Source organism: Nannobrachium achirus (genome assembly GCF_963921795.1).
Source record: "Nannobrachium achirus genome assembly, chromosome: 2".
Taxonomy (NCBI): domain Eukaryota; kingdom Metazoa; phylum Chordata; class Actinopteri; order Myctophiformes; family Myctophidae; genus Nannobrachium; species Nannobrachium achirus.
In genome coordinates this window covers 67,901,419-67,913,847 of record NC_137811.1, presented here as the reverse complement: position 1 = coordinate 67,913,847, position 12,429 = coordinate 67,901,419, and the positions used below count along the sequence as shown (strand labels likewise).

General features: G+C 43.0%; 1 protein-coding gene across 2 annotated transcripts in view; it reads right to left on the bottom strand.

Moving 5' to 3' along the window:
* Nucleotides 1–12,429, bottom strand: part of LOC308307160 (focal adhesion kinase 1-like) — a 158,466-nt gene that overhangs the window by 94,026 nt on the left and 52,011 nt on the right. For both annotated transcript variants that reach the window (XM_080752326.1, XM_080752327.1), the window contains exons 9-14: nt 9,261–9,401; nt 8,066–8,143; nt 7,698–7,805; nt 5,976–6,093; nt 1,528–1,558; nt 1,301–1,371 (exon numbers count right to left, since the gene is read on the bottom strand). In XM_080752326.1, coding sequence (XP_080608452.1) covers nt 1,301–1,371; nt 1,528–1,558; nt 5,976–6,093; nt 7,698–7,805; nt 8,066–8,143; nt 9,261–9,401 — 547 coding nt within the window. The remainder of the gene's footprint in view (nt 1–1,300; nt 1,372–1,527; nt 1,559–5,975; nt 6,094–7,697; nt 7,806–8,065; nt 8,144–9,260; nt 9,402–12,429) is intronic.

The window sequence follows — 12,429 nt, the reverse complement described above, 5'->3', positions numbered from 1 at the left end:
TCACACACACACGCACGCACGCACATGCACTCGCGCGCACACACACACACAATGTGTGAGGCCTGTATCTGCCTCTGTGCACTACAGTCAAACACACTGTCTGTCAGGCAGCCATGACATTTAGAGCAAAGGAGGGAAAGAGCCAACACAGACATCAGTGTTTCCCTTTAATTAACTAATCAACTCATTATTATTTTTTTCTTTACTTTGTCACATAAGCAAAGCACCTCTCACTCACAGCCAGTCATCTCCTCTCGCTCTTACAATACAAACACATTAGATGAGAGTGAGTCTTTTACAGCAGTTTTTCCCAAACATTTTAGCTCAAATCATCTGTCCGTCTCGTAGATTGTGTTTTGTTTTGATGTCCCTCCTTCTGAGCGAGCGCCGTTCGTAAAGAGAGGAATAATAGCTGTAGAAGTGATTCCTGCTAGTTTTTAATGGCCTATGGATACATATTCTAGCTAACAGGAAATAGCACTTGTTACATAATGTAACTGAATTGGCTGAACATGCTCTAAAAAGTATTCTATTTCAATTCATGGCCCGCTGTTTCTGCTGAGGTGGAAATATCAATTGAAATCTGCAGGGAGGGGGACAGGGCCACATAACACACCGTGTTGGATGTCACTGGTCACGTGACCCCCATATGATCAAAACTCCGTTCTCGGCGGAACACTGCGCTAATTACCGCTCATCAACATTGACATATACACTGTACATGACATAGCTGATTGTTGAAAATGGGTGGTTTTCCACTTTAACAGTTCTACTGCCAGATTTATTATTTATTTATTGGGGCTGGTGCCAGCAAAAAGTAGCTTACCTTTGCGATGTCATAGAAAATGATCTATTAATTATTTCCAAACATTTTTTTTTCATTGGATGTATTATATTTGTACTTTAGCCAAGCTGGCGGCAGAGGGCAGCCTTATGCAAAGAATGAATGTGAATTGGGTCGCTCCGCTTGCCATCCATTCAGAGCATAGAAATGCATTTTCTAGATCAGATCCACAGAAGTGATTTGGGACTTCATTATTGCTTACGTGCGGTGGATTTTTGAGAGCAGCGTTACGGGATATGTTTTACTGTACACGGCGGCGCGACCCCTCATCAGCTTACAGTCATCAGACAAGGTAAAAAGAACGAGCCGTATTGGCAGCGTGCTTGGGTCAAAATTGGGGCGAACGGGAACGTCCGAAGCGGTAAAAGAGTTAAATGATAGGACAGTGTACCACCTAGAGTCTGAGCTGCTCCATTAGAGGTACAGTAGAGACAGAGATCAGAGAGAGGTTACTACCTGAGACACAGACCGTCCTGCTCCGAACGCCCTCCATCCTCCTCTCCATTCTCTTCTCATGGTTCGATACTCTGGGGAGCAGAGGACCGGAAATGAGATGAGATGAGAGAGGAGAGATGAGATAAGGGGAGTCATCATAAAAATCCATTTATTACTTCTAGCATGCTTTGCGAAGATTTAAATCTGTGCAGAATCATGCATGGATATGAAGGAGTATCTTCACTTACTTGGGGATGGAAGGCAGCGCCCGCTCTCCATCTGCAGAACAGAACACATGCCAAGATAAGAGAGCTCATAATCAGACACGCACCCAAAGAAAGTTATGGATTTCTGCTTTAAAACCCATTTAGGTCTAGAATTATTGACTGCTTTAGCTATTGAAAAATAGCAGATATACAAGCTCACAGCGCGGCACAGAGTGCCGCGCTGCGAGCTTGTAGATCTGCTATTTTTTGAAAAAGTCGGGAAAATTTGTGCAAATCTTTGAATATATGTATTTTCAAAGCAAACTTTTGTAACTCAAATTTTGCTTCTGGGTGGTTCCTGGAACTAAATATTTTGACATGGGGGTCCGTGGCCAAATAGCCTACATATCCTGTTGGGGGTCCTTCACATGAAAAGGTTTGAGAACCACTGACATAGTAGTCTCTCAAGAACAGACTAACTGAGCTCCAGTTTAGTGAAAAGGACCTTTTATTTGACGATGGCAAGCCAGATTGCTGACATAGAAACATAGGTTTTTCAAAAAATCTTAGAAGGATTCAAAAGACACTTATAGAATCGGGTCAAAATTCAAAATGTCATGATTTTTCAAAAAATAGCAGATCTACAAGCTCGCAGCGCGGCACTCGGTGCCGCGCTGTGAGCTTGTATATCTGCTATTTTTCAATAGTTAAAGCATAAAATAATGATATACAATAATGTGTACCCGTTCTGAATGGGTTAAAAGCATTTTTCTCTTGGCTCTTGTCCAATTATGCCAACCAACACTTCTACTAGGGGTGTAACGATATAGTAACTGAATCGAAAAATCTATTTTAATTTGCAACGATCTACTATATCGATATGCAAAAGCATATATCGTACCGTTTTGTATTGTATCGTTATACAATGCAGAAAATCGGTATCGAATCATTTTGCAATGAAAATAATTGATTGTATGGAATTGGAAACTAAGTATTTGTCCTTGTATTTAGCTGTTTTAAGAGGGAAAATAAAAAAAAGATGGATAAATGTGTGTAATCTCCGTGTTCATGTCAAGGTGCAGGTTTGTCCATATGTGTTGAAATATAATGTCCATGTCTTTGCTTGAGAATCAGTGTTTACTTATTTATGTCCATAATAATTGATTTTCCCTCAAAAAACCTGCACTATTGACACGTTTCACACATATTTAATTTCTTTGCTAAATAGTTAGTATATCGATTTTAAATCATTGAATCGAAATCGTATCGCCATGAATCAGTGGCGGCTCCAGAGAATTACGGCTGGGGGGGCAGGGGGCTATGGGGGAGCTGGCTCTTGTAGAGCAGGGGCGAATTAATTTTGACAACAAACAATAATGAATAATACTGATATGACAGACACGATTCTCTTGCTTAGGGTATGGATAACTGAACAGACCAGATCATTGCCCGTTTCCAGCTCCAAATTTGAGGACTGTAGGTGATTGGATAGGGTTTTTCTGAGACTGAAGATGCTTTCCAGCATAAACATTACGATTTATAGTATGGTTAACATAGAAGTCAGTCAATTGTCTTTGACATATTCATGTATATTTAATTTATGTATTCCTTAAATATTGTTCATCACAATTGGGTTTGAGGGATGGGGGGGGGCTTAGGGGGTGCTAAGCCTTCACCCCTAGAGCGCCTCTGCCATGAATGAACCAATATCGTCCATGTATCGTGTCGTCAACCATGTATGGTGATGCGTATCGTATCGCTATTAAATGTATCGTTACGCGCCTAGCTTCTACCCACTTACCCCAACTGACACCTGATCCGCAATTATCACAGGCAGATCACCTGACCTCAGGAATCAAGAGGGTGTTTATGTGTCACTCAACCATACAGGTACAAGCACAGGCACAGGCTTGGTCTTGTACGACTACTAGGCCATTAAGATTCACACAGTAAATCTTAATGGCCTCTAGATAGAGGGTGGTAAACCGCTTGACTGATAACAACCCAGCAGGTTGTTGTTGCTCCTTGCAAGCATCAGCCAAGATGTGTTGTCTCAGTGGCAAGGTGGGAATAGGACACTGAAAATGTGCACATTTGACAAATGGAAGAAATATCTAGTTACGTGCAAGCAGATTTTACATCTGTGCTCCCTGTTACTACCATACGTACGTACTGTATAGCAGTGGTTCTCAACCTGTGGGTCGGGACCCCCAGGGGGGGCCCTAAATTATTTTGGGACAATTAATTAGCCGTTAATTAGCTTAATGTGCAACATTGTTTTCAGTAAACAAACCAACATAAAGTTTAAGTGTATAGAGGGTTTATGCACATTTCTAAAGTGACAACTAAAGGATCTTTTAATACCTCTAAAATGACAAATTTAACATTGGCCAAATTGTCAAATTGTTATGCCTCAATCGAAAATAGCCGATCTACATGCTCGCAGCACGAGGCGTTGTGAGCATGTAGATCTGCTATTTTCACCATAGAACCGTGTTATAGAAAATGTAATGACTCAACACCTAGTGCTCGTCAGGGTGGGGGGTCCCCAGTTAAAATATGATTATTTTGGGGGTCCCGGCCTGAAAAGGTTGAGAACCACTGCTTTAGGTGGCTGGTCTCTCTTCATAAAGACCACTGTTTTAGTCCGTCAGCATCAGCTGTACTGGTTCTGCTGTTGTGTGCTAAAGCTCTGAACCCATGAATTGTGCTGCTGATGAACATTGACCATATAAATCCTCTGTATGTCATCGACCAGAGCTTTACCAGCTGGTCCAGAGCAAAAGAGTGCTCTAGTGTTCCTTTTTCCCTCTACACCAAATCTCTCTCGGGCGAAAATAGCCAATCTACACGCCGTAGATCACCTACAGAGGACAGACCGTTCAGAATGACAACCATCGCCAACCAGAAGAGGTGACAGTATTGTTTGTGTGTGTATGTGTGTGTGTGTGTGTGTGTGTGTGTGTGTGTGTGTGTGTGTGTGTGTGTGTGTGTGTGTGTGTGTGTTCAGCTTTAGCTAACTATTTTGCTTGTTTTTTGTTTGTGAAAAAACTGAATAGGCTATTGGAGAACCTGATTTGGTGACACATGATCTGGTGCAGGACAACAATGTCATTATGTGTTCCAAACCACAATTAAGAGTGTAGGGGGTAGAGTTGCCGTTTTAGAACACGGAGGGTTCCCGAAGGGTTCCCAGTTCGATCCCGGGCTCCCCCAGAGTTAGTGTTTATGAGATACTTAAATGGTTTCCTGTGGAAATAAGCTTAGTCTTTTCATGGATCTCCTTTTAGTAGACCTTGTACCAGTGAACTGTACCGTCATGAAACTGTACCTTTTCCTATGCAAACTTCTAATAAAGTCTTCAATCAATCAATCAAGTGTCGAAGAGTCCTTGAGCAAGACTATGAACCCCTAGTTGCTCCCGGTGAGCAGGTTGGTGCCTTCATGGTTTCCTCTGCCATCGGTGTCTGAATGTGTGTGTGAATGGGTGAATGTAATGCACAATCTCTGTAAAGCGCCTTGGACAAAGGCGCTATATAAATGCACCATTTACAATTTACACTTGTTCATTCGCCCCATAAATCCCAATAGAAATGAGGGAATATGTTGTGAAATAAAAAGTCAGATTCTAAGACTGGATTTTTTTTTTTTTTTTTTTTTTAACTATTCCATGATTTCCACATGCCCATGTTAGAGTCTGAGACTCTAAACAGATAGCAAAGACCCTTCAACACCAGTTTTGTATTTTTACTTGCACAGACGTACATAATATGGAAGTGTACTTGATGTACTGTATGCGTACGGTATGTCTATACTCTGCCATGCATTCTATTAAGTAATTGCTGATTTCTTGTTTTCTTATTTTATTTTATTCCATTATGGTCTAGTGCTATTCGTATTGTGTATATTATTATGAATATACTATTATTATGTTATTATTAGCAGATCCTCGCGGAACCAATATGTTGTCGCTGTCACACAGAAAACCGTGTGCTGTATCTCCAAAATGTCATGCCTTTATGTTGGGTTGTAAATGAATGCCCTGCTTCATCATACAAGAGTGTTGCACAAAGGTAGTGAAAAATGGCAGATCTACAAGCCCACAACACCTCCCAATGTGAGGTGTTGTGAGCTTGTAGATCATCTATTTTAAATCATTTTTAAAATGATAACAAAAAAGGAGCGGTCTTGGACATGGTCTCCACCCGACAGCAACGATCTTCCGCTTGTACTTGTATGAGTGAGTGACAAAGAAACCCCTCTTGATTTGTAAATTAATTGTATTCATCACACAATGACACAAACATAGATATGTCTAAAACCCTGCAAGGTCTGAATGACTGCTCTGTGTGTGTGTGTGTGTGTGTGTGTGTGTGTGTGTGTGTGTGTGTGTGTGTGTGTGTGTGTGTGTGTGTGCGTGCGTGCGTGCGTGCGTGCGTGCGTGCGTGCGTGCGTGCGTGCGTGCGTGCGTGCGTGCGTGCGTGCCCTACCTTTGTGGACCCTGATGATGAAGGAGCGTGTTACCGAGGATACGAGCCTGCAGTATCCGTCAATCAGGTCGGCCATGTTTTCTGCCGTGGTCAGTGAGGCGGTGGTGACTGTGAGAGGCTACACACACACACGCACATGCACACGCACGCACACACACACACACACACACACACACACACACGCGCACACACACACAGGGGTTAGTGTGTGTGGGACAGAGAGGTCTCAATGTGGAGTGGAACACAGAGAAAGCTTTATCATCAATAATGTCCTCACACACACTCACTCTCTCCCTCCCTTCCTCTCTCTCAAGAAAAGGCCTACTCTTCTCTTGTAAAGATGCACAGATGCTTTTACATTAATAGCATCGGCTACAAATGTGCAGAAACACACACTCTCTCTCACCCAGACATAGATCCTTACATAAAGGTTCCATGGGCAAAGTGGTACACGGTCTAAAGCTAAGCGTGTGGCACAAGTGCCTTGGGGGAGAGAGAGTCTAAACTCCAATTGTACTAGTAGCTATGGCAAGGGTCTTCAACGTTTTCAGGCCCTTAGTTGAGAGAGAGATGAAGCAGGGACCCCCGCAATCTGTTAATAGATTCCATATAGTTTCATTGTTTGACAGCACAATCATCAGTGTATTTTGGATTCATGTCAAGTTGTGTTTTCAGATATTTAACCACTTGAACCGTCAATACTTTCACTCTGTACTTAGTCTGCTCTTTTACTCCTCTAAACCAAAGCTCTTTGCCGTAAATAGCTGATATACAAGCTCACAACGCCTTGCAGTGCGTTGTAGATTTTTTTGGCTAAAGTTCTCCGAATATGGACGCTAGGGTTCAATTGGTTAATATAAAAAAGTCAAGGAGGATTAAAAAAAGTTTCTACCACACAAAGATTTGGAAGACCCTCTGTAGTAACTCTGAGGACCCCCTAGGGGTCCCGGATCCCCTGTTGAGAACCACTAATCTATGGCACATGATCTATCTGGGTGCGCAAGGTGCAGAGGGCTTCAATTTCATCTGTCAATTAGTCATGGTTTTGGGCATAGCATGAACATCAACGCATCAACGCGTCACCAAACCACCAATATTTAGTCATTTCCACTTTATACACTTGTTGTACTTCCATGTACAACAGAGAATGTGCTCACTAGTAGTAGTCAGTCAGTGTGTGTGTGTGTGTGTGTGTGTGTGTGTGTGTGTGTGTGTGTGTGTGTGTGTGTGTGTGTGTGTGTGTGTGTGTGTGTGCGTGCGTGCGTGCGTGCGTGCGTGCGTGCGTGCGTGTGTGTGTGTCATTAATAGAGTATGTCTGTATTTATGTTTGTGCATGTGTATAATTGTGTATGTGTTGCACAGTACATCCATTATGTGCAGGTGTGTGTCTGGTTGTGAGTGAGTGAGCAACTGACTGACCAAGTGAGTGACAAAAGCGCCCTACAGACGGACGGCGGTTGACACAGACGTTCTCGCTTGGATCAGCGGGGATCACGCTGAGGTGAGACACAAACACAATCGCTCCGCGAGTAAACAACGGGCGATATTACGCCAAGCAGCCACTGTTGTTGTCCTCCTGCGAGCCAGCCGGCATGCGTGCCTCACCGCTTCTCAACTTCCCCGCGCATCAAAATAATCGCCCGCCTCTCATTGAAAATTAATTATTAGGACACGGCAACTGAGCACCGTCTGAAAGGCGCTTTGGTGTGCATGTGCATGTACCTCTGGAGCTCCTGCTACAACCACCTGCAGCATGCCTTTCCTCTCCTTCTCCTCCATAGCAGAGTACTGGATGGACTGAACCTGGATGAACGTAGCCAGATGTGTAGGCTGAACAGAGAGAGAGAGAGGAGACTTAGGAGAGTGTACAATACAAGAACAATAACGTAACACAACAGGGACAGAGTGAAGAGAGGGCTTCTCTGACTGGGCGGGCATCTTGTGTGTGTCATTGGACTACTCTTAACAATGAGCAGCAGCAATATGCCAACAGCCATTCCTTTCTACAGTACATATCACTACAGTACAGTGTGTGTGTGTGTGTGTGTGTGTGTGTGTGTGTGTGTGTGTGTGTGTGTGTGTTTACTCACCGTAGAACCCTTATCAGTGAGGTAACTGATACCTTCCTCCGGTCCTATGGCCAGTTCTACTGATATGATCCAACTAGACTGGAGGGGGAGAGAGAGAAGAGAGAGAGAGAGAGAAGGTGGGGCAGAACATAGAGATGCCATATTTCATTAAAAGCGCTGTTGTTGTTGTTTTTTTTTTTATCATTGCCTAATACCAACAGCAGGGTAGTAACGTTTAACGTTATCGTTTCAACCACTTTAACCATTATTTTATACTTTGGTTATTGAAAAATAGCAGATATACAAGCTCACAGCGCGGCACTGTGAACTAGTATCTGCTATATTATAGCTCAAAACAATAGTTAAAGTGGTTCAAGTCAAGCGCATTCCAGGTCTTAATGGGTTAAAGCAATTTGACTCAGGTATTTAAAGAGCATGAGAACTGATATTACATATTACAAACTGAATATGGAATTCATATTTAGAAGTAGAACCCATGCACAGTTGCATACAGCACCTTCAAGAACCTCAAAGTGTGCCATCACTAATGGACAAAAGTACCAGTTACTACTGCTGTTATTCTGAATTTTGAACCACAACCAAAGAAATGTACATGAGATGTAACAATCATCCTGAAGATGGCGCTGTCCAACACATATCAACTCTACAGTACAACATACATCCATGTTGCAGCCCTGCCCCCTTCAGGACAAACTAAGCAATGTCACCCTAATGTGACCATGAGGAGTTCTACTTGACTTGAACTGTAACGCTAGCTTTCATGAAGGTTGGCGTTGTTTGCACATTGGCTTTCTGTGATTTGCATATTGCATTGTCTTGTCCTGTAAAGTGTCATTGTCCTAGCTATGTGTGGTAAATTATAATCGTTGTATTATTATGTGGCCCCTTCACCAGAACCCGTAGAAGTAGTCTGAGACTCCAGACTGAGACAAATCTATATTAATGAGATTTTAACCACATCTAAAAACGACCTAGGAATGTGGTTTGTTGCTGTCCAGAGTTGCAAAAAAAAAAAAACAATCTAATTCCAATTTGAAAAATCTGATTTTAAAAAGTGGGACAAATTGGATGCATAATTTGACGATACTGATGCCACATCGGCCGCTATTTGACCTTTTTATATCTTCCAAGCGGACACATAATGTCAGTCTCTACTCTCTACTTGTCAAAGCGCTACATGGTGAGAAGCACCTACCCCCAGCGCACACTTGAAGCACTCCTTGTCGAAGCGGTAGATGGGCGTGATGATCTCAAAGAACTTGTGGATGCTCTGCTCGTCGTTCAGGTTGGCAAACTGCTTGAAGGTCTGCTGGATCTGCTTGCGAAGAGTTTTGGCCTGAGAATGATGATAAGGAGGAGGAGGAGAAGGAGGAGGAAAAACAGAAGCGATCGAGGAATTAGAGCAGTGGGTCTCAAACATTTTCATGTCAAGGATTCCCAAATGTATATGTATTTGGCCTCGGACCCCCATTTGAAAAGATTTTATGCCAGTGACCGAAGGATTGAATGTAGGACTCTCAGAAGTAATGTTGGAGAACCCAGATGTATCAGTGTCCTCGGTTATCCAAATTATTATTTCAGCATGCGGCTGTTACTATGGTGGCTGTATCAGTGATGTCAGTCATCTAAAAATGTGGGCATTGTTTCAGCAAATATGGAGTCTAGGCAGTCTATGACGTCATATACGACTCCTATCTCTGTCTGTCTGGCTCTCTTTTATGCCCACATATAGTGTTCCGTGTATAAATCGTTTTTTCCCCCTCGCTATATAACATTCAAATTTGAAGTTTCCAGCAGCTCATAACTGTCAGCTCAATAAGGTGTTGACATGCTACCCCATGTAGATTTAATTTCAAGGTCATAATGTGAAATTGCCGCATACTAACTGCCACATACCGTATATATTCACTAGATAATTTGCTCTTTTGGCCGATTCTGACCTGGCGATTTTTCTCTGAGGTTGTGAGCGGGACCAGACAATTTGTGTATTTTCTCTGTGTGCAAAAATATGTTTCTAATTTCAAAATATTTCCAGGAATTTCATGACCGTGGGAACCCTGTTTCTAGAACCACACACCCAGAACTAATTAAAGCAAACTGTTCTGGACATTGCTGGTGAGCAGTAGCCTATACAGATCCATCACCCATCCATACTTCGGTGTACGAAAATAGCTGACCTGCAAGCTGACACCGCGGTGCGCATGCGGCTTGTTGCGAGGTTGCAGATCGGCTATTTTTGGGCTCAAAGACACTATACAACGGAGCATTCATTTAAGCATAGTGTGAGTCAATACTTGGTTGCGCACCGTTGTCGCGCACAGAAACCTTCCGACATGTGGCGCCATGTAAATCAGACTTCGCTTAAGGTCCAGTGCACCGTGCAATTGAAATCAAATAGATCAACAGCTAAGGTAGAGAGTGATGAGGAGTAGGCTGCTTTTAAAGATACAGTGGACTTCCTGAAAGCTGATCAGGGAGAAAATTGAGAATGGAGAAGAATGTTGACACTGTCAACACGGCGACCTCAAATCGCCGGAGATCACCAAACTAGCGAAACATACTGTATGACACTGGCTTTCTCTGTAACAACCTGCAGTAACTGTGGCGTCTCAAAACTTGCAGTGCCATGATTTGTTTCCCCCTGAAACATGATTATCAGGTATTATGATTATACTAGGAGGAGGACTTTTTCCAAAAGAGTGTACAGAAAGAGTTAAAATTAGGTTTTTATGTGGCCACACCCACCAGTTCATTAAGTATGCCTGGTTGTTCAGGTGGGTGGTGACCCAGCTGAAGTTAGCCACACCCACAGTATTGGGTGAATGGTAAAAGGGGAGGGGATGATTATATGATGTAATTTAATCATCATATAATCGGCACTTTGGACCCACACGGTGTCAGCCTCCAGGAAGAAATCCAAAATACAACGGGAATACATAATTGCTCATAACAACCACACCAGGGGGTCTAATGAAGTACTGTCAACCTCATAGACACAGAAAAAGAACAAAACGATGGCACAACCTCTTTAAACCTGTGGTCCACAATGGGACAAGCAAGACTGAATGGTGCGGTACTGAACTACAACTTATAAGAATGACAAGAAAAGAACTATCAAGTTCACAACTGTATAACGCGTGACATAACATCAGCGTCACATAATTATCATTAGTTATATTGCTTGGTGTGGACAGCTTACAGGCTTACAGGGGTAATAATCACTACAGTCAGGAAAAGGACAGAAGATGAGAGAAACCAGATGAGACAACCTGACGGTGGGAACTGCATCAGCTTAGCAGGTCCAATCAATCACAGAGCCAAGGAGTAATCAGTCGTTTAGCCGTTTAGCTGGACAGGCAGTCACAAAGTCAGCCAGCTACGGTACCATCTCAGCCAGCTATACCGCTCATAGCTGCTTAGCAATGAGGAGCGATGGCTTCGTTTTTAGCTTTTTCTATTTTGATCCGTTTGAAGTTTTCTCCACAATTTAGTCATTATTCCAGTCCCTCCCATTAACAGTCCCTGTCACTGCCGAACCCTACTGTTGGTCTAGGGGAGGGTGGAGACAACCACGTCTCCTCTGGATAGGCATGGAGTCACCAGCTGCTTCTTTTCACATAATAAACAATGAGTTTAACTAGGAGGACATTACGCGTGCAGATGAATGCCATGCGCTATCCTTGCTTGTTCCTCTCCCTGCCTAAGAGGCATGGACCTGTAGGCGAATCCAGCCAGTAGGTGTCGCCCTCCCCTGCTGGCTTCCAAACAGTGAACATGGCCAAGATGCACAGCACTCAAACTTTTCCATTTCAAGGAGCCTTCCAGGTCTATTTGGTTCCATTTATACACTCTCAGAGTTACACTCAGGGTTCCCACACATTTTTACCAATTCATTTCCAAAACTTTTCCAATACTTTTCCAGAATATTTAACCCAATTTCCAGGACTATATAACAATAATTCAGCTCAATAACAGGTCGCTTACTCCTATGCGCAATGCCCAAAGACAGGTAGTGTATGCCAGTGGTTCTCAACCTTTTCAGGCCGTGACCCCCGAAATAATTATATTTTAACTGGGGACCCGGCACCCTGACGAGCACTAAGAGTTGAGGAATTTTGTATAACACTGTTCTATTGTGAAAATAGCCGATCTACATGCTCACAACGCCTCGCGTTGCGTGTAGACCGGCTATTTTCACAATTTCTGCCTCTAATATTTGACAATTTGGCCCATGTTTAATTTGTCATTTCAGAGGTATTAACAAAATAAATAACCAAAGACCATCTGGAACCCCCTCAGGGAATCATGAGGGTACCTGAACCACACATTGAGAGCATAGCAGAGAGCAGGGGTGTCACACCACA